General features: G+C 43.8%; 1 protein-coding gene across 1 annotated transcript in view; it reads left to right on the plus strand.

Moving 5' to 3' along the window:
* Window positions 1–337: 337 nt before the first annotated feature.
* Window positions 338–26887, plus strand: part of LOC126183615 (uncharacterized) — a 197558-nt gene continuing 171008 nt past the window's right edge. Inside the window, exon 1 of the mRNA XM_049925731.1 lies at window positions 338–513. Coding sequence (XP_049781688.1) covers window positions 357–513 — 157 coding nt within the window. The 5' untranslated portion in view covers window positions 338–356. The remainder of the gene's footprint in view (window positions 514–26887) is intronic.

The following is a 26887-nucleotide window of genomic DNA, read 5'->3' on the forward strand; positions in this document are numbered from 1 at the left end:
CTCAAACCTGTTATGTTATACTTTCAATGATCCGATGATGGCACCTTCAGAGTGCTGAAACCGGTCATCTAGTAAACGATATTGAAGCGATCGTGGCTTTTCAATTATTTTAACTCCTGCCTGGGCTCATTCGCATAAAGAAATATTCTTTTTGATGGCGAGTGCCATCGTACGTACAGATCGACGTGTCGGTATGGGCTGGCGACTCGATTTGCGCGCTGTGAGAGGCGCTCGACGTGTTTGGTGACGGTGGCCATTATCTCGTCTGGCGCGTAATGCAAGACTTCCTCGTAAGTGGCGCGGGCGTTGTTGCATCAGGCAGGCGGCAGAGCGCGGCCGACCCCCATGCAGGCAACATGAGGCGCGCCTGGCTCGTCGTGTCGGCTGCTCTCTGGCTGTGCCTCTGGGCGCCCGCGCCTGCCCTCTCGCAGGAAGCCGAAGCCGACACCGAAGCTGAAACCGAAGCCGAAGCCGAAGCGGAAGCCGAAGCCGACGCCGAAGTCGACACCACAGGTGAGCCGGCGAAAGCGGCGCACCTGCTCTGTACCCCGTATTATGTTGCTCCATTACTCTGCAGTCAATCTTGTTAACTCTCCATCTGGATCTTTTACCAGCTAACTTCATTTCGGCACAGTTATTCACATCAGTTTATCAATAATAGTAGTGGCTGAACTCCGTGACTGTATTAAATTACGTGAAGAAGTTATTTGACCTCATACACGTGTAGAGGCGTTTTGTTTTCACTCAACTTCAGTTGGTGTAAAACACTTATATCTTCATCATTAGTAAGTTCGTGCCAACAGCATTTTGCACACTGCACCTCTTCTGTAAAAAATAAAAATTTCTTTAGTTGCTACCTTTGTCAAGTAGTATATTTACATCTAATTTACAGCTGGGTGCACTTACTTTTATTCTTCACCTTACAACTGCCTTAAATTGACTAGTATACTACAGCGCCACATTCGCTTTTGTTTGCGTTAGAAAGTACATCCAAACCAGTGATTCCTAACGTTCCTGGGAACATTATCCCTGAGCTCGTAGCCTCCTCTCCCCATCACTAACAATATTAGTACCTAACCAAACTTAACAACGATAAAGAATTTTCTTTGAACACTTCCATTTTTTAAAGTGACGAATGATAAATGATAATTTTTGCGAGGGTTTTTATTAAACTACGAACTAATCAGTCAACGTGACAATTGATACTATTCCTTTCTAATAACCTTCTGTAAAGGATGATGAAGTTGTCCTCAGGGAATCACGAGTCCTCTCTACAACTCCCTCTCAGAAGCTAAGTATCCATACTGAGGGTAGACAAATGGTTCAAATGGCTCTGAGCACTATGGGACTTAACTTCTAAGGTCATCAGTCCCCTAGAACTTAGAACTACTTAAACCTAACTAACCTAAGGACATCACACACATCCATGCCCGAGGCAGGATTCGAACCTGCGACCGTAGCGGTCGCGCGGTTCCAGACTGTAGCGCCTAGAACCGCTCGGCCACTACCGCCGGGAGGGTAGACACTTGTTACAAAATGTGCTTTCTCTGTACCACACCTACCCCTAGCGATACTTGCTTGACCCAATCCCTGCAATCCCGTTTAAAATCAACCAACTTAAAATGGGTGCACTGTAGTTATTGTCTGTAGATCGCTTGATTGCTGGATTACTTAACTGCGAAATGGCTGAAATTGGAAGACTTCAGGCTGACAATGCTTTGTGTCTGACCACTGCCAATAATAACAATAATAATAATGTGTGGGCCATACAGCACTGTAGTACTCATTACTTAGTTACTGTTGTGTAGTGCTGTCAATTTCTTTATTGTTGCGAAATGAGTAATGAAGCAATTTCCAGTCGATTGCGGGAACTACCTCCAACTCTGAGAACACATCTTCATGAGATATTTAATCATATTTGATGTATATGTCTCAGTTTTACTGTCATGGATGCATGGTACAAAGTACAAAGTATGTATGTAGTCGGTGGTCTGTGTGAGGAATATGTTCATCAGTTCGTTTCACAAGCTATTGCTATTATTATTGCTATTAGTTGAAGCCGAATCTAATGACCTCGACGTCGACGGGACATTAAACACTAATCTTCCTTCCTTACTGTTTATTATTTGAAAAACTTGGCTCAAATGGCTCTGAGCACTATGGGACTCAACTGCTGTGGTCATAAGTCCCCTAGAACTTAGAACTACTTAAACCTAACTAACCTAAGGACATCACACACATTCATGCCCGAGGCAGGATTCGAACCTGCGACCGTAGCGGTCGTGCGGTTCCAGACTGTAGCGCCTTTAACCGCTCGGCCACTTCGGCCGGCTTGAAAAACTTAATCAGGTTTACAATCCTACGAAATGTTAATAGTAGTAATGATCTTCCAAAAATAATTCAGTTTCGTTACTGAAGCACAGTTGAATCCTTTTGTTTTTACCCCTCAGAAAATTTCATTTTATCCCTCAGCTGGTAATTACCCTCAGGTTGGGAATCACTGATCTAAAATAAAGATATAATTTTGTTAAAAGAAATCGTACTGCACACCATGAGCTGCATGTAAAAATGTTTAACTGCCACACCGATTACGGGCATATATCCCATCGTCAGTGGCCTCTGATACAGGTGACCAACAAATAAATGTATACACATCGATGTCTACAACACAAGAACATTTTGTATACCTCACAGTAGAAATATAAAGCTACTTACATTTTGTGTTCGTCTGTATCAGACGACGTGTGTGTCAAGTATGAAACAGTTGTGATGTTAAAACTGATGTGGATTTACAGCGCATAGAACCCACTTGATATTTAAAATCTAATTATAACCATTTCTTTGTTATTACGATAGGGTTCCTTATCTGTCTTACCTCTGTGGTGCATAGGCTGTTGTGTATACATGTTTTCGCTCTCAAACGCTAATCGGCCACACTTCTTGGTCGTTCTGGACACTGTAATCACGAGATGAAAACATGGAAATGGTGGTCAGTACAAAGAGTCTTATACTACAGGTCTCATGTTATCTCTGAAATATTATATACCGGGTGATCAAAAAGTCGGTATAAATTTGAAAACTGGATAAATCACGGAATAATGTAGATAGACAGGTACAAATTGACACACATGCTTGGAATGACATGGGTTTTTATTAGAACCAAAAAAATACAAAAGTTCAAAAAATGTCCGACAGATGGCGCTTCATCTGATCAGAATAGCAATAATTAGCATAATAAAGTAAGACAAAGCAAAGATGATGTTCTTTGCAGGATGTGCTCAATATGTCCACCAGCATTCCTCAACAATAGCTGTAGTCGAGGAATAATGTTGTGAACAGCACTGTAAAGCATGTCGGAGTTATGGTGAGGCATTGGCGTCGGATGTTGTCTTTCAACATCCCTAGACATGTGGGTCGATCACGATACACTTGCGACTTCAGGTAACTCCAAAGCCAATAATCGCACGGACTGAGGTCTGGGGATCCGGGAGGCCAAGCATGGCGAAAGTGGCGGGTGAGCACACGATTATCACCAAACGACGCGCGCAAGAAATCTTTCACGCGTCTAGCAATATGGGGTGGAGCCCCATCCTGCGTAGACATCGTACCTTCCAGCAGGTGTTTATCAGCCAGGCTGGGGATGATGCGATTCTGTAGCATATCGGCGTACCTCTCACCCGTCACGGTAGTAGTTTTGCGTCCAGCGCCATCTGTCGGACATTTTGTGAACTTTGTTTTTTTTATGCTTCAAATAAAACCCCATGTCATTCCAAGCATGTGTGTCAATTTTTATCTCTCTATCTACATTATTCCGTGGTTTATCAAGTTTTCAAATTTATACTGACTTTTTGATCACCCAGTATATATACATGTTTTCATCTCGTGACACTAGTGTACAATACGAACAAGAAGTGTCGCCATTTAGCGTCTGACAGAGGTAAGAGACATAACAAACTCTGTCATGATAACAAACACACGGTTATAATTAGAATTTAAATATCGACTGGCTTCTGTATTTCCCAGAGCCACATCAATTTTAACACCATAACGATTCCATACCTGACACGCACGTTATTTGATATACACGTACACAATATGTAAGGAACCTTATATTGCTACTGTGATGTATGAAAAATGCTCTTGTGTTACAGACATCGATTCAATAAATTTATTTGTTTGTTATCTGTATCACATGCCACTGACGATGGTATATGTTCCTGAATACCGGTGTGCCAATTAAATATTTTTACACGTAGCTCATGATGTGCAGGAAGACGTCTTTTAATAATATTTACAAGATATAGACCAATAAGCATACAAGATTTTCTGGTTACAATTTTCGTGTCTATTCGGAAATTACTTTTGAAGCCAGTTACGTCTGTAGATTTAATACTGCCAACTATCGAATCTGATACAAATTTTATAAAAAGTGGCTGGTTGTTGTAAGTCCTCAAGCGATACTTACTGACTCGGCATTATTTGTGGTTTGTTCACAACATAACACTTGGCGTCTTTCTTGTCGTTTCTCTCCTCGAGCTGTAAATTTTAGAATGTTTACGAGGGACGGATTGTGGTGTTTTATTTGACCTATAAAGTCATGTCTTCGTTCGATTGTTTTGCTTAATGTTCCTTCCTCACCAACGTACTAGCGCAATAAGCTAAATCGTTTTAACGCTTAAAACGTTTGAGTCTGTCCACAGCAAGCAGAGGTGTAAACAGAAAATTTAAGGTACTGTCATTCAGTGTCGCCAGTCAACATGATGCACAGAAGGATTTCTATATTTCGGTTTGATGTCAGGAACATAAAGCTTTATCCGCACCAACAATATCTTATACGCATAAGAATTGTGTACCGCAGTTTGCAGAAAAGTTTTTGCTTTAACGTAGCTGAAGACAAATAAATCGTTCATTCCACGAAATGGTACTTCCGCCTTGATACCTTGTCTGTTTACACGTTACAACCAACGACAGAAACTAGTGTGTACATAAAGAACGTGCTCAACGCGAAAATAAGAACAGTAGAAAATCGAAGGGATGTTGGCAGTTGTGGTTGACACGTGAAGTTTGGGCTAAGTAGGAAAGAAATTTGCGTTCAGAAATTGTAATTGCTAATTTATTTCCTGATTCACATATTCGTTATATAATTTTTGCAAGAAATAAAAGAAAGGACATTAGAACTGAACGTTCGGTTATTAGGACAGAGCACCACCTCGAACTAAGAAGCCGTGGAAAAATTTGCAGTGCAATTTTTGATCCATCATTCATGTCAGTGATTAGGAAATCCTAAGTCTGGATGCACAGGCGGGGATTTGAATCACACCAAATACGACGTATCGTCTAAACTACCACACCAACGCGCTGGGTACGAGAGAAGGAAATAAATAAATAGGATTCAGAGATTTTTCACTGTTTTATTCATCCAGGTACCATTTATACTCAGCTATAGCGTAGGAACGTTTATTGATGGAAAGATGAACAGAATTCTGGATCGGCGAAACTAGCCAAGCAAATTGGTTAGAAAAAACACCCATAGCTACACAAGAGTAAAATTTTTAACATATATGTTGCAGCTCTAATTAAAAAACATTCACGGCATGCAATTACAAAAAATAGCTACGTTTAGTAGGGGAGAAAGTTATAATGTAGTCTGATTCACAAAGAAAAAGAATTGAGTAACATTATTTATTATGTTATTTGTCTGTTTGCTGTTTTACTTTAATAAATAGTAAAATACTATTAATCATTTTCTAATGTTGATAATTGAATTTTTCAATTCTACTTCAAAATAGCAGTATAAACGCAACTATGTAAGTTGTGCAAAATAACAACAAAAATCCTGCATCCAGTCACAAGATTGTCAATTTATTTACAGTTGAAGGGATTATCTTAAGATATTTTACGTTAATTTTACATAAAATGCTTGCATATACCTTTCGAGTGCTCAATCTCATATAAGCAGGATATAGGACGATGGAGTTAGCACCATAATAATTCTTTTTGTTTAAAGCAGGAACTTGGCAGTCTACTTGCTGCTTAAATAAGATGTAGCGGAAGAATGACTAGGCAATGACTTTGATACTTTTGAAAATACACTGTATAAGATGAAAAGAGCTGTGGCGTACTGGCGATAGCGAACTTCCCGGGCGGATTTCTTGTGTAGCGCACATTTCTTTTTATTTTACCATATTTATCAGAAACCAATAACAAACGTTTTACTTTTCAGTGTGTTACTCAAGATTAAACTTAATAATACATGTCAATACTTTGTTCAGCATGATAGACACATCTTATCATGAACATGTTGTACATTCAACCGTAACTTAATTTTAGATAGCTACTGCGTGCGTGCGTGTGTGTGTGTGTGTGTGTGTGTGTGTGTGTGTGTGTGAATGAGACAGATAGATAGACAGATAGATAGATAGAGAGAGAGAGAGAGAGAGAGAGAGAGCCTGTCACTACAGTCGAAATGAATAGTTGAGCGTGTAATGTGACTGGGACGTTCTCAGACCTTGTACTAGTCGTCGGCATTACAGCCCAGCACAGCATGAGCAAGACGCACAATACCACCAAACATGATCGTAGCAAGAGCGGGCATGCTCGTACCATGGGGCATTCCCCGTTATAGGTAGGGAGACGCTGGCCATTTCATCTGTCAACGTGTTAAGGATGTACCGTGAGCGCCTTTATTCAGGGGTAACAGCCACTGTCGGGGCCAGCTGACGTGAGAAACAACGTCGACTTCAGCAGATTGTGACAGCGGATAGCCTGTGGTCAGATAGATAGAACATTCGGCGTTAGCAGGGGAAGACCGTGCATGTTGGGTATGCATCCTATAACTGTAACTGATGACACAGTACAGATTCGTGATAGGTGGTTTGAGATAACACCTAGCTTAATGAATCTTATTTTCCTAAGACCTACCAAAAAGCCTATAAATTATTCAGTTAATGATAGGGGAACGTTCCGTGAAATACTGCACACGACTGATGTACATATGATCGCGAAAAGCCTGAGCAACATGAAATATAAAACCAATACTTGATGGCGAAAACACCACCAACAACAACATCAGCAGCAGCAGCGGTGATTGTATTGACATTGAGCATAAAGCAGTGAACAATCGAATCCCGCAGTATATATGCAGGGTTATTACAAATGATTGAAGCGATTTCACAGCTCTACAATAACTTTATTATTTGAGATATTTTCACAATGCTTTGCACACACATACAAAACCTCAAAAAGTTTTTTTAGGCATTCACAAATGTTCGATATGTGCCCCTTTAGTGATTCGGCAGACATCAAGCCGATAATCAAGTTCATCTCACTCTCGGCGCAGCATGTCCCCATCAATGAGTTCGAAAGCATTGTTGATGCGAGCTCGCAGTTCTGGCACGTTTCTTGGTAGAGGAGGTTTAAAGACTGAATCTTTCACATCACTATGCGTGAAACTTCCCCGCACGCGTTCAACCGTTTCTTCGCTCACTGCAGACCGACCCGTTGATTTCCCGTTACAGAGGCAACCAGAAGCTTTAAACTGCGCATACCATCGCCGAATGGAGTTAGCATTTGGTGGACCTTTGTTGAACTTCGTCCTGAAGTGTCGTTGCACTGTTATGACTGACTGATGTGAGTGCATTTCAAGCACGACATACACTTTCTCGGCTCCTGTCGCCATTTTGTCTCACTGCGCTCTCGAGCGCTCTGGCGGCAGAAACCTGAAGTGCGGCTTCAGTCGAACAAAACTTTATGAGTTTTTCTACGTATCTGTAGTGTGTCGTGACCATATGTCAATGAATGGAGCTACAGTGAATTTATGAAATCGCTTCAATCATTTGTAATAGCCCTGTATGTATTATGACGACCCCAACGAGCTAATAGATCGACTATGGCTGCTCACGGCATCAGCTGCTGCGGGTAATTCGAATGAGGCTGCTTCAATAATCTCTGAGTTTAGAGAGAGAGGTATCATCGAATAATTATGGAGACAGTAGTTCGAGAACTGCACATACGAGTACGCAGAACATACCCTCGTAAGCACGTTATGATTAAAGGTTTGGATGACTTATGGCAAGCTGATCTTGTAGATATGAGGGAATATTCACATGAGAATAATGGATTCAAATATATTGTAATGGTTATTGATACATACTCCAAATTTGCCTGGGCATTACCCGTCAAAACAAAAACGGGTAAAAAAGTCGCGGATGTTTTTGAGCGTTTGCTACAGACAGGGACGAATCGATGCCCAGACAACCTCCAAACTGATCACGGCGGGGAGTTACAATAGGTATTTCAAGACCGTGATGCAGTGGTATGGAATTCATCACTACTGAAGATTCACTCACCTGAAGGCAAGTAATGTGGAGCGTCTGAACAGAACAATAAAAGGTAGAATGTGGATGCGTTTTAGCCTTCGCGGCTCATACAAATGGACAGATATCCTCCCAGAAATAATTGCTTAGTGTAATCGAACCAAACATACCACAATAAAAATGAGACCAATCGACGTTCGTGATAATGGAGTCATGGATACGGTGTACTATCGGATTAAAATGCTGAATCCACGCAGACAGAAATTTAATCTAGGTGATTTGGTACGTATCTCAAAACACAAGAGAGCATTTGAGAAATCATACCTACCGAACTGGTCAACAGAGATATTTACAGTTTCAAAGGTGCAAAGAACGAATCCTAGAACTTATATATTGAAGGATAGTAAAGGTGAAGAAACTGCAGGCTGCTTCTAGACCGAGGAGTTGCAGAAAAGCTCAGAACCGGATGTGTTTTTCGTGGAGAGAGTCACAAGACGTAGTGGAAATAAAGCACTAGTCAAATCGCTTGTTTTCCTACTACACAAAACAGTTGAATTGATGCCGACGATTTGCTATATAACGGGGGCGCGCAGTCCACAACCACCGCAGTAGCATAACATGCGTGCTAGGAGACGCATTAGAGGAGGTGGTGGTTTTCTAGACAAACTGCCAGTGGAATTACACATCCCTGGGTATAACTACTGTGGACCTGGGACAAAGCTTCAGAAACGCTTGGCACGAGGTGATAAGGGGGTTAATCTGCTCGACAAAGCGTGTATGGAACATGGCATTGCATACGCTGCAAATAAAGATCTATCAAGTCGCCACATTGCAGATAGGATCTTAGCTGATGAGGGTAAGGCGATATGGAGAAGAAAGGATATTGGTATAGGTCAACGCAATGCAGCATTTGCAGTTGATAAAACCATGCGAGGAAAAATTAAGTTGGGTTTCGGAATGATGAATTTCAAGCGAGTTATGAATGCTGCACGTTGTGCACTAAACAAGAAGAGGGACAAGGGCGGGAAGCAGAGCTGTTGAAGAACTGTATCCTGACAGCGATGTATGCACTTAAAAACGCACTGAAGCAGAAAGGTGCGGGAAGAAGAGGAAGAGGATCGGTTAAAGCACCTCGAGTTCTACCAATACCCAAGACATCTGGCGGTTTTCTTCTATTTCTCATCCCTGCCCTCTCCGCTCTCTCGGCGGTGGGGTCCGTTGCTGGTGGTGCTGCTGCAGCTATTGCTCGAACGGTCAAGAACGCGCAAAACTCCCAATCGCAGTTAGAAGAAGCAAGAAGACATAACCGCCTGATGGAAGCCACAGCCATCGGAAAAGGACTATACTTGAAACGGTACAGGAAAGGGCTTGGTCTATTCATAAATAAAAAAGAAAGCCCATTAGCGGTCCTGCCAGATGGACCACTCACAAATACTGATCTTCTTAAGTTTGTCAGAAAGAAATTCAACGTTCCAAGGTTCCGTGGTGTGTTTATGAGGGATACATTACCGAAGACTATGTGGAAAACTGGTGAATGTGGCATTGTGAATTCAGATGTTGCTGGAGGCTCCGGCACCCACTGAGTATCAGATGTTATGAAAAATGCGGATACAGTCTACTGTTTCGACTCATTTGGTGACCTGCAACCGACAGAAGAATTACAGCCATACTTCACTCACAGAAGACTTGTGTTCTAAAATTATCGGCGGTATCAGGATTTTAATACATACCTGTGTGGATATCTATGCATCATGTTTCTCTTGGCGTTTACATAGAAGAAGAAGCATGCTATAAAGGGAGGAGCGTTAAACATACCTCCATCAGTTGAGGTTCAGATGCAATGTCGTACACTTTGAGGTTAAAAGAACGATCATCTGTATTACGTGCAAATTACTTCCCGCCAATTGATTTGAGCATTGGTGAATGGAGTATTGCATTGATTGGACTGGAGACGTACAACAGCATCCCAAATATCACTGCGAGTAACAACAAACTGCATCTGGATATTAATGGTGAAAAAGACATTGTGGAAATAGAACCGGGTGCATACGAGATCAGTGATTTAAACGAAGTCTTAAAATAGTCTGGAAAAGGTATTGAGCTACGTGCTAACATCAATACACTTAAATCTGAAATAAGGACTGTAAATGCAACGATTGGACTTAACAAGAGAGGTTCAATAGGACGCCTACTGGGTTTCACAAAAGGACAGGTTTTGAAGAAGGATCCAAGTAAATTTTACACGTCAGATCAGACTGTGGACATACTTCCCGTGAGCACGATCCGAGTCGAGTGTAACATTGCAACGAACTCCTATCTCAACGACAGTCTGATTCATACTGTTTACGGATTCTTCCCCTCAGTTGCAAAGGGGTAGAAGATTGTTGAGACCCCTGCCAATGCAATGTACCTTCCAGTGACAGCTCAGACATTGGACTAATTTGGAGCTGCGTATTCTGGATCAGAATAATCAACTTGACTTTCGTGGTGAGGAAATCATTGTACAATTACATCTAAGGCAGAATGGGCGTACAGTATAAAACAAGTGCACGCACTCCACAGCACGCCACTTCGCTACCGAACAACAAAGTGATAACACGTGCGAGCTACGAGTTTCTTAAATCAGTTGGTCTGAAGCCGCGCAATGACGTCCTCACTCAATATAACCAGTCCAGTAGAGTATGATGAGAGAATTATATGTCAGGAATACTTCTCTCATAAACCTTACGCTTCAACCACATTTAACAAGAACGATGAAATTAGGATTGTCATCCAGCACCAAGACGCACTGACGCTTCCGTGCAAGAATTTCATATATCTAGAGGGGTCATTCAAGAAATCCGACGGCAGCTATAAGTGGGATCAAAGCTTACACTTAACGCTTTAGCATTCCTGTTCCAAGAGATACGCAATGAACTCAATGGGTCTGAAAACGACCGTACACGCAATGTCGGCATAACATCAACCCTTAAAACATATGTCTCTGCATCATCACCTGCGGATTTGCATAGTTTAGAAAATGCGGAGTGGTTATTAGACGATCCGGAGGATAGAACAGTTGCAGAGTAAAATCGATTTACCGCATGCATACCTCTAAAAATGCTTATGGCCTAGGAGGTGCATTCAAGTTCTAAGGCCTCCGATTTTTTTTTTCTAATTAACTACTCACCCGAAATCGATGAAACTGGCGTTCTCGACGTAATCGCCCTGCAGACGTACACATTTTTCACAACGCTGACGCCATGATTCCATGGCAGCGGCGAAGGCTTCTTTAGGAGTCTATTTTGACAACTGGAAAATCGCTGAGGCAATAGCAGCACGGCTGGTGAATGTGCGGCCACGGAGTGTCTTTCATTGTTGGAAAAAGCCAAAAGTCACTAGGAGCCAGGTCAGGTGAGTAGGGAGCATGAGGAATCACTTCAAAGTTGTTATCACAAAGAAACTGTTGCGTAACGTTAGCTCGATGTGCGGGTGCGTTGTCTTGGTGAAACAGCACACGCGCAGCCCTTCCCGGGCGTTTTTGTTGCAGTGCAGGAAGGAATTTGTTCTTCAAAACATTTTCGTAGGATGCACCTGTTACCGTAGTGCCCTTTGGAACGCAATGGGTAAGGATTACGCCCTCGCTGTCCCAGAACATGGACACCATCATTTTTTCAGCACTGGCGGTTACCCGAAATTTTTTTGGTGGCGGTGAATCTGTGTGCTTCCATTGAGCTGACTGGCGCTTTGTTTCTGGATTGAAAAATGGCATCCACGTCTCATCCATTGTCACAACCGACGAAAAGAAAGTCCCATTCATGCTGTCGTTGCGCGTCAACATTGCTTGGCAACATGCCACACGGGCAGCCATGTGGTCGTCCGTCAGCATTCGTGGCACCCACCTGGATGATACTTTTCGCATTTTCAGGTCGTCATGCAGGATTGTGTGCACAGAACCCACAGAAATGCCAACTCTGGAGGCGATCTGTTCAACAGTCATTCGGCGATCCCCCAAAACAATTCTCTCCGCTTTCTCGATCATGTCGTCAGACCGACTTGTGCGAGCCCGAGGTTGTTTCGGTTTGTTGTCACACGATGTTCTGCATTCATTAAACTGTCGCACCCACGAACGCACTTTCGACACATCCATAACTCCATCACCACATGTCTCCTTCAACTGTCGATGAATTTCAATTGGTTTCACACCACGCAAATTCAGAAAACGAATGATTGCACGCTGTTCAAGTAAGGAAAACGTCGTCATTTTAAGTATTTAAAACAGTTCTCATTCTCGCTGCTGGCGGTAAAATTCCATCTGCCGTACGGTGCTGCTATCTCTGGGACGTATTGACAATGAACGCGGCCTCATTTTAAAACAATGCGCATGTTTCTATCTCTTTCCAGTCCGGAGAAAAAAAATCGCAGGTCTTAGAACTTGAATGCACCTCGTACTTTGAGGACGTGAGACAGACTATTGTGAAGGCTAAACAAGAACTCATTTTGGTACGGAGTGCGACGGACAATAACTCATACATTCAGGGAGCTCAAGAAGAGAATGTGATCACAATCAGCAATATAATATGAAAATGCCTCACATCAGTGTATCAGATGAGGAGCATTTGAAGCTTTTAAAAGTTCTGAATTCCGATACATTTCTATCGCTGACATTTCGCTTGTAGGAGGTTTTCGAGTACCCAGTGTTACCGACTGCGAGGAGACAAACATGGGCTATTAAAACCTCGTTGCAGCTGGAGACGCCTAGATGGGTCATACTTGCATTTCAGACTAATAGAAGAAGTAACATAGCAAATGAGTCCACCGTGTTCGACAACTGCAAGTTAAGTAATGCCAAAGTCTACCTGAATTCAGAATTCTACCCATATGGCCGGCCGCGGTGGTCTAGCGGTTCTGGCGCTGCAGGCCGGAACCGCGGGACTGCTACGGTCGCAGGTTCGAATCCTGCCTCGGGCATGGGTGTGTGTGATGTCCTTAGGTTAGTTAGGTTTAAGTAGTTCTAAGTTCTAGGGGACTTATGACCTAAGATGTTGAGTCCCATAGTGCTCAGAGCCATTTGAACCATTTCTACCCATATGACAATTTACACCTGCAGTGGAATGAAAATGTATAAAGTCTAGCATATGACATGTATGCAAGATTTCGTGCTTCTTACTATGAAATTGCTGAAGGAGGGGGAGGAGGGTGTCTACTCAGTCCACGGAAGTTCAAGTAGCTTTCACCGATCATCGTAATAGACTACTCGAAACAGAATGAGATAATTAAGTCTGGACCTATAGATGTGCAAATTGAATTTCAATCTTCGACAAATTTCCTAGGACACACTGCTGCATATGCTCTAGTTCTACATGACCGTGTGCTCAACTACTGCCCGCTCACCGGTGTTGTGCAACAAGCTGTATAAATGAACGAGTGCTGCTACATACCTAGTGCATTTCACAATGGAATCTCAAGGCTTGAACATCATTGCAGACGCTCAGGGTTTCTATGGTGGTGACCATAGACAGTTCATATTTAAAGATGTTGCATTCGTAATGTACACACAAGATTTGGGAGCAATAGAGACACTCTCAGCAAACATTGCTTCACCGAGGTCTTTCAAGTATGTGAAGTGTGCTAAGACACGGAACAGTGCAAAGTGGTTAACACATTTCTGCCATGGAATTCCCTGGGATGATCCTGGCATACGCTATAAAGATATGATGACTGAACCTAAATTATTCGTCATCTACGTGAAGGGACAGGAGACGATCTCATGGATATGTCGAATCTTTAAGTTTGCTGCTATTGAAGACCTGGAATTCTACGGGTGTCCTTCTCTCCTTCGACTCAAGAAGAAGAAGAAGAAGAAGTGTGAAAGTAGTGTTGCTGTGTCTGCTTATGAAAATGTAAAATTACTTTTAAGTTGGATGAGAAATTAATGAATTTTTGCCTCGCAACTTCTGTGTTCTTGTTTTCAAACCTGTTCCCGCTTTACAGTGTACAGTTTTAACCACAAGTTATGTCTGTGGTTTTCTTCAAGCACAGGAGATATAATTTTAGACATGTGTATTTCTGAAGCACTTTACTATTTCCGAGAGGTAGACTTGGCTCCTCTTTGCATAGACATGTGACGGCAGTATAACATTGAGTAGCTGTGCCTGTGAGGGTGAGCCATTATGCAGACATCTCGCTGGATGCGCAGATATGAAAGCTATGCGTCATCGCGCTGCAACGGTGCCTAGGTGAACACGCATTTCGACAGGTATTTCTCAAAAAAATGGTTCTGAGCACGATGGGACTTAACATCTATGGTCATCAGTCCCCTAGAACTTAGAACTACTTAAACCAAACTAACCTAAGGACATCACACAACACCCACAGGTATTTCTCAGATGTCAAATAAGAAATGGATGTCGCTGCCTCATGCTTGCAGGACCCTAACTGACACTTGCGCGTGGTTCGGCAGCTGACAGCCATGTCGTCAGATCGCGGGGGCCACCGGTGCATCCTGACCTGATTCTACATCTACATCTACATCCATACTCCGCAAGCCACCTGACGGTGTGTGGCGGAGGGTACCTTCAGTACCTCTATCGGTTCTCCCTTCTATTCCAGTCTCGTATTGTTCGTGGAAAGAAGAATTGTCGGTATGCTTCTGTGTGGGCTCTAATCTCTCTGATTTTATACTCATGGTCTCTTCGCGAGATATACGTAGGAGGGAGCAATATACTGCTTGACTCTTCGGTGAAGGTATGTTCTCGAAACTTCGACAAAAGCCCGTACCGAGCTACTGAGCGTCTCTCCTGCAGAGTCTTCCACTGGAGTTTATCTATCATCTCCGTAACGCTTTCGCGATTACTAAATGATCCTGTAACGAAGCGCGCTGCTCTCCGTTGGATCTTCTCTATGTCTTGTATCAACCCTATCTGGTACGGATCCCACACTGCTGAGCAGTATTCAAGCAGTGGGCGAACAAGCGTACCGTAACCTACTTCCTTTGTTTTCGGATTGCATTTCCTTAGGATTCTTCCAATGAATCTCAGTCTGGCATCTGCTTTACCGACAATCAACATTATATGATCATTCCATTTTAAATCACTCCTAATGCGTACTCCCAGATAATTTATGGTATTAACTGCTTCCAGTTGCTGACCTGCTATTTTGTAGCTAAATGATAAAGGATCTATCTTTCTGTGTATTCCAGCACATTACACTTGTCTACATTGAGATTCAATTGCCATTCCCTGCACCATGCGTCAATTCGCTGCAGATCCTCCTGCATTTCAGTACAATTTTCCATTGTTACAACCTCTCGATACACCACAGCATCATCTGCAAAAAGCCTCAGTGAACTTCCGATGTCATCCACCAGGTCATTTATGTATATTGTGAATAGCAACGGTCCTATGACACTCCCCTGCGGCACACCTGAAATCACTCTTACTTCGGAAGACTTCTCTCCATTGAGAATAACGGTGATTTCGTGAGCGTGCGCAGACATGATGAAGCGGTGAGAACGTTTTACGTTTCTGAGACGTATGTTGACAGCAGGACGAACATTTTGTGATGATGCGTCAGCTACGCTGCGCAGGTAAGCACGCGTGCACGGCTACACGCAGTTCGCATGTCCCATTAGGATCGCTAGGTAGAAAGCAGTCGATGTTATTCTGGAACAGATTTCTATAGCGCGTCCAGAGGGGAGACTTGGCTGTTATTTACATAGATATATGACGCTGGTATAACACCGAGAATATTTTAGCTGCTATGCACACATTTCTCTGCGCTGGACCTGCACCGCAGTTGTCATCGCGCCAGCAATGTTGTTTAGGTGAACACGTATTTCGACAGCTATTTCTCAGGTGTCAAGTACGAAAGGGATGTCGCAGCCTCATGCTTGCGGGACCCGAACCCGACAGCTGACTGTCACGTCGTCACTTCGCAGGGGCCGCTGGTGCATCCAGACTCCTGGGAGCGTGCGCGGTAGCGTCCTGTGCGGCCCAGTGGACAGGGGACGGCGGGAGGTGCGTGCTTCGCGATCGAAAGATTTTTAACTGTGTGTAATTACGTGTGATATGTGTTTCATGACCGTATTCCTTGCGCAATCCGAATAAAAAAGAAATTCGATCGATGTAATTCCTTCTCACAAGACCTGCATCTTTCCAAACAGCATAGACTGATGAGCAAGAGAAATCCAACCCCTGCAAACAGACTTTTTTATATAAATAAACAATATACCCTTGAGTTTCCCCTTCACGAGATCCTTCCTCTCCACCACAGAGCCGCCAATTTACAGGTGGGGGAAGGTGCGAGGGGGGCGGGGGTGGGGTTGGTGATCGATTTCCTGAAAAATTCTTTAGATAAATAAATAAACTGTATTCCATACACTGCCTTGAATCCCCTAAATTGTTTAAATAAACAATATTCCACACATTGTCTAAATTGTTTAAACAACATTCCATACACTACAATCGAATTCCCTCCAAATGACCGATCGACTGAGTCTTTTTCCCGCCAATTTCCGGGAGGGAGAGTAGGAGGGGAGGGGGTTTACGAGAGGGGGATAGGTTAATTAACTGATTAATTTAATTAGGTAGTCAATCAAATTGGTAAGAGTTAGAGGGGCTATTCTAATAACTCAGACCTGAAAGTGTACCTGTAGCAGCGAGGGAGAGGTTTCCTGAGGGGTGGGGGGGGGGAGTAGGAGGGGGGGGGAGAATACATAAGGGCCTGTCAATCAAAAGGAAGGAATCTTTTAGCAGAACAATAGGGTAAGGACCTGTCAATCAAAGGAGAACAATAGGTTTGCCCCTGAGTGCATACCCTTTCCTGATGTAGACAACCTGCACCAAGAAAATGGGCTCGTCATATTTGGTCCACTACTGATCGGATTACATTTTTACCATTTACTGTTAGGTGTGTAAGAAAACATGGTACATCGATCACCGTACTACATGCCAAATGATATGTGGATGCTCCCTCTCAATAGGAATCGTATGTTGTCCATTCGTTAGCGCCCGATAGACGTCGCGCGCCGTTGTAGGTCTGGTTTCCAGCAGAGCCATCTGAATGTTGCTGCACTCGATAAAACAAGCACGTATATGGTGAAGTGACTGGGAAATGTGCTGACTGGACCACCACTGGTGCCATTCGAGAAACTGGCACTAGTTCTTCTATTAAGATTCCTGTCAGATATGTCTGATGTCGTCTCCACAGTTTCAACATCGTGTTGATATACACTGATTAGCCAAAACATTGTGACCGCCTGCTTAACAACTTGGTTCAAATGACTCTGAGCACTATGGGACTTAACATCTGAAGTCATCAGTCCCCTAGAACTTAGAGCTACTTAAACCTAACTAACCTAAGGACATCACACTCATCCATGCCCGAGAAAGGATTCGAACCTGCGACCGTAGCGGTCGCGCGGTTCCAGACTGAATGAACAGCTTGTTTGTCCGTCTTTGGAACGAAATACACCACTGACTTTGTGTATCAGGGATCCGACACTTTGTTGGTAGGTCTGTGGAGATATGTGGCATTAGATGTCTACGCGCAGGTCATCCAATTTGTGTAAATAAAGAGCTGCTGATTTGCGTACGCCGCGATGACTGCAGATAGCGACCCATATGGGTGTCATAGGATTTACATCAGGTGATTTGGTCACCGAGACATCAACGAGAGTTCACAATAATGCTCGTCAAACCACGTTAGCGTGGTTCTGGCTCCGAGATGTAGGCAATTATACTGCTGAAAGATGACATCGCCATCGGGGGAGAAATCAAGTATGAAGGGATACAGGTGATTCGCAGCTGTCAGCGTGTCTTCGATTACTACCACATGTACCATGCAAGAGCTGGACTGCATCTGTGGCGCGCTGCACGCTTCGAGCCGCCGTTCACCTCGATGACGGCATTTGTGGAGACGACCATTGACCTAGTATAGCAAAACTGCGATTCACCCAAAGAGCCGACACGTTTCCAATGATTGACAGTCGAATCCCGACGGTCCCTTGCCCACTGCAATCGTAGTTGACGATATCATTGGATCAACATGTGAACACGTAAGGATGGTCTGCTGCAGCGCTCCACATCCAACAATGTACGATAAATGGTGTGCTCCGAAACACTTGTTCGTGCACCAGCATTGTGCCCTTTCGGCAGAGATGTCACAGATCACATTCATCGTACTTCACGGAGCAGCGGCCTCCGAACCCCCAAGTTCTGTGAAGAGTCGTGGACGACCAACCATTTAGCGCCTAGTGGTAGTTTTACTGTCATTCTACCTCCTCTACCTCTTTCCGTAGCTGCTCACGTCAGTAGCGCGTGAACATTCGACCACGTTCGCAGTTTTCGAGATACTCATGCACAGGCGCTGCGTAATAACAATATGCCCTTTGTGAAAATCGCTTATCTCAATGGATTTTCCCATTTGCAGCCCATATTTTCTCTACGGTGATCCCCCGTCCGTGTTTGCTCCGCTTATATACTTTTGTTACCGCGTCACGTGCCCGCAACGCCACCAGGTATCATCCAATGTCGCGGTGACCAGTGGCCATAATACACTATTGGCCATTAAAATTGCTACACCACGAAGATGACGTGCTACAGACGCGAAATTTAACCGACAGGAAGAAGATGCTGTGATATGCAAATGATTAGCTTTTCAGAACATTCACGCAAGGTCGGCGCCGGTGGCGACACCTACAACGTGCTGACATGAGGAAAGTTTCCAACCGATTTCTCATACACAAACAGAGGCTGACCGGCGTTGCCTGGTGAAACGTTGTTGTGATGCCTCGTGTAAGGAGGAGAAATGCGTTGGTCGAGATCCAATGACTGTTAGCAGAATATGGAATCGGTGGCTTCAGTAGGGTAATACGGAACGCCGTGCTGGATCTCAAAGGCCTCGTATCATTAGCAGTCGAGATGACAGGCATCTTATCCGCATGGCTGTAATGCATCGTGCAGCCACGTCTCGATGCCTGAGTCAACACATGGGGACGTTTGCATGACAACAACCATCTGCACGAACAGTTCGACGACGTTTGCAGCAGCATGGACTATCAGCTCGGATACCATGGCTGCGGTTACCCTTGACGCTGCATCACAGACAGGAGCGCCTGCGATTGTGTGCTCAACGACGAACCTGGGTGCACGAATGGCGAAACGTCATTTTTTTCGGATGAATCCAGGTTCTGTTGTCAGCATCGTGACGGTCGCATCCGTGTTTGGCCGCATCGCGGTGAACGCACATTGGAAGCGTGTATTCGCCATCGCCATACTGGCGTGTCACCCGGCTTGATGGTATGGGGTGCCATTGGTTATACGTCTCGGTCACCTCTTGTTCGCATTGACGGCATTTTGAATAGTGCACGTTACATTTCATATGTGGCTCTACCCTTCATTCGACCCCTGCGAAACTCTACATTTCAGGAGGATAATGCACGACCGCATGTAGATACTGTACGGGCCTTTCTGGATACAGAAAATGTTCGACTGCTGCCCTGGCCAGCACATTCTTCAGATCTCTCACCAACTGAAAACGTCTGGTCAATGGTGGCCGAGCAACTGGCTTGTCACATTATGCCAGTCACTACTCTTGATGAACTGTGGTATCGTGTTGAAGCTGCATGGGCAGCTGTACCTGTACACGCCATCCAAGCTCTGTTTGACTCAATGCCCAGGCGTATCAAGGCCGTTATTACGGCCAGAGGTGGTTGTTCTGGGTACTGATTTCTCAGTATCTATGCACCCAAATTGCGTGAAAATGTAATCACACGTCAGTTCTAGTATAATATATTTGTCCAATGAATACCCGTTTATCATCTGCATTTCTTCTTGGTGTAGCAATTTTAATGGCCAGTAGTGTATTTCGGCTTATCAGTATACAGCGTCGCCGCTCTATCGTCAAGATGCTCAATACCCAGTCCACCCCTATCAAGAGGGAGCGTAAGGGCATTGTATCGTATTTTAAATAGTAGACCTGAACTCACGAAGGAACCGAACGCCGACAGTACCCGTCGTGCTTTCATCACTGGCAACCGGGGTACTTGGGCAAAGTGCGGAATTCGTGTCGCTAGGGAGATGTTCAAATGGTTCAAATGGCTCTGAGCACTATGCGACTTAGCTTCTGAGGTCATCAGTCGCCTAGAACCTAGAACTAATTAAACCTAACTAACCTAAGGACATCACACACATCCATACCCGAGGCAGGATTCGAACCTGCGACCGTAGCGGTCACGCGGTTTCAGACTGAAGCGCCTTGAACCGCACGGCCACACCGGCCTGCTAGGGAGATGTTATCATACGTGACTGGCTGGATCATGTCTGATGTCCGTGTGATGTTCCGTTTGAAGCCCGTCCGGACTTACTTTAGTAGTCTCATAATTGTACGCTGCTGTGCGACGTATGTCGTTGGTAAAAACAATCCCCAGGCATTTTAAGGTATCCATGACCCGTAAAGGTGTTACACATTCTTCCGTTAGTCCAACATCAATATTCATCGCTACAGACTTGTCCACATTTATGCGGCTGCCAGTGGCCGTTCCATATTTGTGGATCCAATCTAAAGCCATATGCATATCATCTTCTTTCCGCTCTCCCAGCATCATGTCATCTGCATAAGCTTTGCACTTAAATGCGTATGCTCGCAAAGTCAATCCTGTCAAATGGTGGCGAAGGCCGCAAAGTAACGAGTAGAGGGCCAGTGCACATAATATCATACATAACGGACGTCATTGTCTGACCGATTTCGCTACGATGAGAGATTTTGTCGTACGATCATTGACTAGCGGAGTAGCCGCATCACGACAGTGACGAATGGTCGTGGAAACTACATGTGTGTCAGGACTTCTGCAAGACGTATGGCTCACATCTATCAAAGGCTTGTTCAAAATCTATTGACGCTAGTGTTCCACAGAGGAGGCACGTCTTTGCTAGAGCAATCCAACAGCGATATCTACCAATTGGTGCAATACTCTTTGGAGGCGTGCTGCTAATAGTCTGGCGAATGTTTTAAACTGGCAGTTACGGAGCGTCAGTAGGCGGTAGTTCCGCATTCGCCATTATGTGACGTTTAAGCGTAACAAATCATACCAAGAATGACGTGTTTTTATAACCCTTGCCATTGGCCTGAAACGGCATACTTCCATAAGTTGGGATACGAAATTGTGGAATCCAGTACGGTGTTTCCCAAGCGCCCAGCATCGAACATTAACGAAAGTCGATAGCAGTTCCTGCCGTCTTCGATCAGGGCCTCTGCTGTTCCTTATCTATGTAAACGATTCAGGAGACAATATGAGCAGCCGTCTTAGGCTGTTTGCAGATGATGCTGTCGTTTATCGTCTAGTAAAGTCATCAGAAGATCAAAACAAATTGCAAAACTATTTAGAAAAGCTATCTATATGGGTCGAAAACTTGGCAATTGGTCCTAAATACTGGAAATTGTGAGGTCATCCGCATGTGTGCTAAAAGCATTCCGTTAAACTTCGGTTACATGATAAATCAGACAAGTCTAAAGACCGTAAATTCAACTAAATACCTTGGAATTACAATTACAAACAACTTAAATTGGAAAGAAAACATAGAAAATGTTGTGGGGAAGGTAAACAAAAGACTGCGTTTTACTGGCAGAACACTTAAAAAATGTAACAGACCTACTAAAGAGACTGCCTACACTATGCTTGTCCGACCTCCTTTGGAGTACTGCAGCGTGGTCTGAGATCTTACCAGATAAGATTAACGGAATACATCGAGAAAGTTCAAAGAAGAGCAGCACGTTTTATATTGTCGCGAAATAGGGCAGAGTGTCTAATATGATACAGGATATTGTGTGGACATAATTGAAACAAAGGCGTTTCTCGATGTTACGGGATCTTCTCACGAAATTTCAAGCGCCAGTTTTCTCCTCCTAATGCGAAAATATTTTGTTGACGCCGACCAACATAGGGAGAAGCAATCAGGCCTCGCACTGAAAGCTATAGGTACTCTACTGGTTTTTTTTCCGCGCGCTGTTCGAGAGTGGAATAATAGAGAATTATTGTGAAGGTGGTTCTATGAACACTCTGGTAGGCATTTAAGTGTGATTTGCGAAGTATCCATGAAGATACAGATGTATATGTAGAGCTTGTGACGTCAAAATTATGTCATGTTTGCAGAAAGTGTTGTGAATTGCAGGTTACCCATGCAAAAGTCGATCAATGTGCCACAGATGAAATAGCAAAGATTGATCGCAAGATGAATATTCATAAAAACAGAACATACGCAAGATGGCCGATTATAATAGATACCTTTCAAGGCGAGCAAGTTGAGTACATAATGGTACCCCACGCCATCACTCCAGGTGCTGGACCCGTCTGACGATGAACAGTGCAATCTGTTGCGAATTGGCAGGAGCCAATTCACGGGGTTTGGAGGAAGCCGAAAGGCACGCGTTTAAGCTCACGCAGGCTGGCGTGAGGTCTGGAACAGGTCAGAGAAATAAGACTAGCAAAACAGGAGGTAACTGGTAGAATACTTAACTTTAATCCAAAATTGGTGAACATCTCTCTTCACTGTACATGCTTCACAAGATAAATAACAAAGGATATGGCGCCTTGCTAGGTCGTAGCAAATGACGTAGCTGAAGGCTATGCTAACTATCGTCTCGGCAAATGAGAGCGTAATTTGTCAGTGAACCATTGCTATGAACGTCGGCTGTACAACTGGGGCGAGTGCTAGGACGTCTCTCTAGACCTGCCGTGTGGCGGCGCTCGGTCTGCAATCACTGACAGTGGCGACACGCGGGTCCGACGTATACTAACGGACCGCGGCCGATTTAAAGGCTACCACCTAGCAAGTGTGGTGTCTGGCGGTGACACCACACAATCTGCCAACATTCACTCTCCTGGGAAACTCCACACACATGTACGTCTTCGTAATGCCGTAGGCAGAACAACGACTCACTCAAAACACGTCGTTCTGGCTCCCCTGCGTGCAGTGTTTTCTGCACTACTGTGGGCGCACCACTCTCTGCAGCCGCGTCAATGAAGACTGCAATAATGGTCGCTGTACTGGAAGTCTGCGGTGCTCAAGATGTGGTCACAGGGTCCTGGTCTTGCTACAGAGAAACCCATTTCTGTGAAGTGCATTTGCATTCGGAAAGGAATTTTTGGTTGTTGTTCGCTAAGGAGAGAGAGAGGTAAACATTTGAGGGAGCAAGAGCGGAAGAATGAGTGCATGAGAGACGACTTGCTAGAAAAAACCTCTTAGAGAGTTTTTTGTGAAATCAGCAGAGTTTAGGATGGGATTATCGTGCTGTAGCAACAATTGTTGCAGTTTTTGGTCGTTTTTCTTACACTGCGACTAAAAGGCATCTCAGCTGTTGGCAACAAATTCCGACACATACCTAGGGAGCAATTCGTAGGGCACAGTATCCTTTTCTGGTGTTACCAGGTGCAAAATATTATCTGTTCAAACTGACCTTTGCTCAAGAAGACGTCTTTCGTTGGGAGCAGGCATTAATTTCGCCTTAAGAAGTTAACACTCGGGCAGCCTAAGTTGTCACCTGTAAAATGAGCGAACTGATACATTCAAACCAAAATGGTGTAATAGTCACCACTCTGATTTCTGTCGCTTTGCACTTCAGCATACAGTACTCCTACCGCGACCTCTGAACCTTTCCTATTGAATACAGATGGAACACGACAGCTATACAAATGTTTCAAGCCCCCTCTGCTGCCTTCATCCATCTATTATACCTTAGACGAATAATATGTCAGAAATGTTAGCCCTTTTTCCACTTGCGACTGCATTTCATAAAACTTAATCCATTTCTTCCCAGTGCGGAGTACACGTAAAACGAAGTTTAACTTCACAAAATATAGCCGAAATTAACTTATTATATAAAACTCATCATGCATGTGTTAAAAGGCAGTCACAAGGTCTCTGATAATTTTTTTTTATATTTCACAATTTCTGAAAAAATAAATAACTGAAAACTTCGTATTAATACGCGCAACACGGGGAATAAATAGGTTAAACAACATTTGTAAAAGTCAAGTATGCAAAATCCAAATCGTAACTGGAAGGCAAGTACTAGAACTTCAAATAAAAAAGTGACAGTAGATATAAAAGTATTATTTTCTGTACCACTAACCAGTTTTCAAACGACTGTATGCTAATAATCAGATGGAAGTGTTACAGGAATATTTTAGATCATGTGCAGCGAACATCACGACATCTAGCTGCAGATGGTCCAGACAGTGTTTCTGTAACACGTCCATCTGACATTGAGCCTGCAGTGGCTTGAAAAGTAGTTAATGGTGCAGAAAATAAATCGCATCAAAATGCAAAAAAAGGGCTTGTCGCATATTATAACTACATAAATAAACTGCAAAACCACATGTGTCCTGTTACTGCGCATTGTTCAATGGATTATCGAAGCTGTTTTACACAGAAAAACAAACCACACCAATAAACAATTTTATGCTGGCCAATGCGAGAGCAGAGATGTGCCCACAGTCGCGTGAGATGGCCGGCGGTCGGAGGACACTGTATGTCGAGGAAACTCCCGAAGATAAACGGTTCTGATCTTGACACAGCCACGAGCCCTTTCGCGGGAGGTTTTGCTTTTACTGGTGGGTTAGATAGTGAAGTAAATTATTGTTGGCGTTCTACTGACCGATACTTTTAGCAGACATCCGAAATGCGATTTAATAAAGTTAAGGAAGGAGAGGGCTACAACTTGCGACTTTGCGCCTACACTGCGCAACGTTTAGCACTAGACCACAAGAAGATACTGCACTACAGCAACTCGAGTGGAAGACAACACTTCACACACTTCTGCACCTTAGTGTTCCCAGCTTATGCAGATGGTTGGACTTAGAATTGTGAGGGGCAGCCAATTTTATTGAGACCTTAAGTGAACGGCTCGGGCTTTGTCTCTGAGGTGGTTGGCCGGTGGCCAGGTTTTACGTCAAAGAGTGTATGTGAGGTCGCATTAGGGCTCTGCACAGTCGAATGAACAATAAATATGTCCTCTCGGGCAAGAGTCGCGAGTAGCCACAGATATCTTGCATGGCATTGAGTATGACTTCCTTAAACGGTGCGAGTTCGGGTAGCACATGTGCTATACTCACCGTGCAGTATCTTTAATATTGAATGCCAGTGCTAGCGAGAAAGCTGTTGGAACAAGGAATATCACGATGTATTTCGTATTATACCCACTTGAGAGAACTGGGGATTTTACTGAGCTCGATTTATAAACTGCAGAAAACCACACAGTGTTTCCATAAATTACACGGCTTATGTACGAATAGTCACGAGTGACAATACCGTTACATAATACGAGTACTTATAGACTAATATTCGGATTGTACAAGAATCAAATGATGTCTCTCATGCTATTCCATACTCAGTGAAGCGTCACTTCACGAATTACCACATGTGCAGACCCACCTTAATGTTAGTGATAGGAATTTCTTACAATGAGTGAGATTTACAACTTGCTGTTGCCCTGAATAGAACGTATTGAATTATCTGAGAGAATTAAAACCCCCGATCCTTTCACAGAATTCGTCCATTACGCCTTTCACAAATAATATTATATGCGAGTAATATTTCGACGTTTTCTTGCTCTCTAGAAGGTCCTAATCTGCTTGGATATTTCTTGAAAAAATAGCGAAACCTGCGATTATAGGTACCGGAAATAAATTCAAGTCCACGTACGTGTGGTGCAGTTAGACGGTCACGCTGCTTTGCTTTCGCACGGAATGCAAATGGGTGTGTCGGCCGCCGGCTTCCCTTTATTAGCTACTGACTGGACTCCGTTGCACAAGATGGAATAGCGTATTCGTGTCGTGTGCCTGCCTTTGACCAGAGATTGGAAATTAACCGTTACCCGCTTTCTGGTTTGCCATCAACCTTTTAACCGTCGTTCGTCTGGAGAGCGATTATACACTAACTGCTTAATGAATTAATCCATTAGAAAAACCACGATTAACGCCGTCAGGCACTGAATGAAAACCTCAAACCTACTGGTGATTAACTGGTTTTTGCGAACAACTTGAGCGAGTGGGTTTTGGGTATTGTGTTTTGTCCCATATTTGTTTGATCGGGAAGATTTGCTTGCTTTAATGCCGATAAAGTGGGACAAATTTGTCACTACCAATTCCGCTGCGCTCGTGACGGCATGCGGATCTATGTGCGGTTCAAACGTCACCTATCGCCCTTGTTATCTAGTACAAAGTGACGTTAAATATCTAATGTATTCAGCAGGAGATAGTTGTCCACATGTTTGAACTTTAAATGACATGTCGAAATATGACCACGTAGTTTTCGTGGCGAAATATTTGAGTAAATGCCTCACGGATGTCTTACCGAGTCAGATGTGTCAGTCTCTAGCATTCGACGACTCCATACTGCGTCATCTTAAGATGATTGGATTTTAGTAGGCCATTAAGTACTTAAGTTGACCGAACTATGTCATGGAGACATGGGACTTCTATATGCTACCACAGATTATGGCGATGACTATGACTGGAAAACATTGATAGCAATGTTGATTTCGTTTGATGGTCGAGACTTGATTGTTTTTCCTATTGCCTTTCAGCATCAAGC

The sequence above is a fragment of the Schistocerca cancellata genome, chromosome 4 (genome assembly GCF_023864275.1).
Source record: "Schistocerca cancellata isolate TAMUIC-IGC-003103 chromosome 4, iqSchCanc2.1, whole genome shotgun sequence".
NCBI classification, from domain to species: domain Eukaryota; kingdom Metazoa; phylum Arthropoda; class Insecta; order Orthoptera; family Acrididae; genus Schistocerca; species Schistocerca cancellata.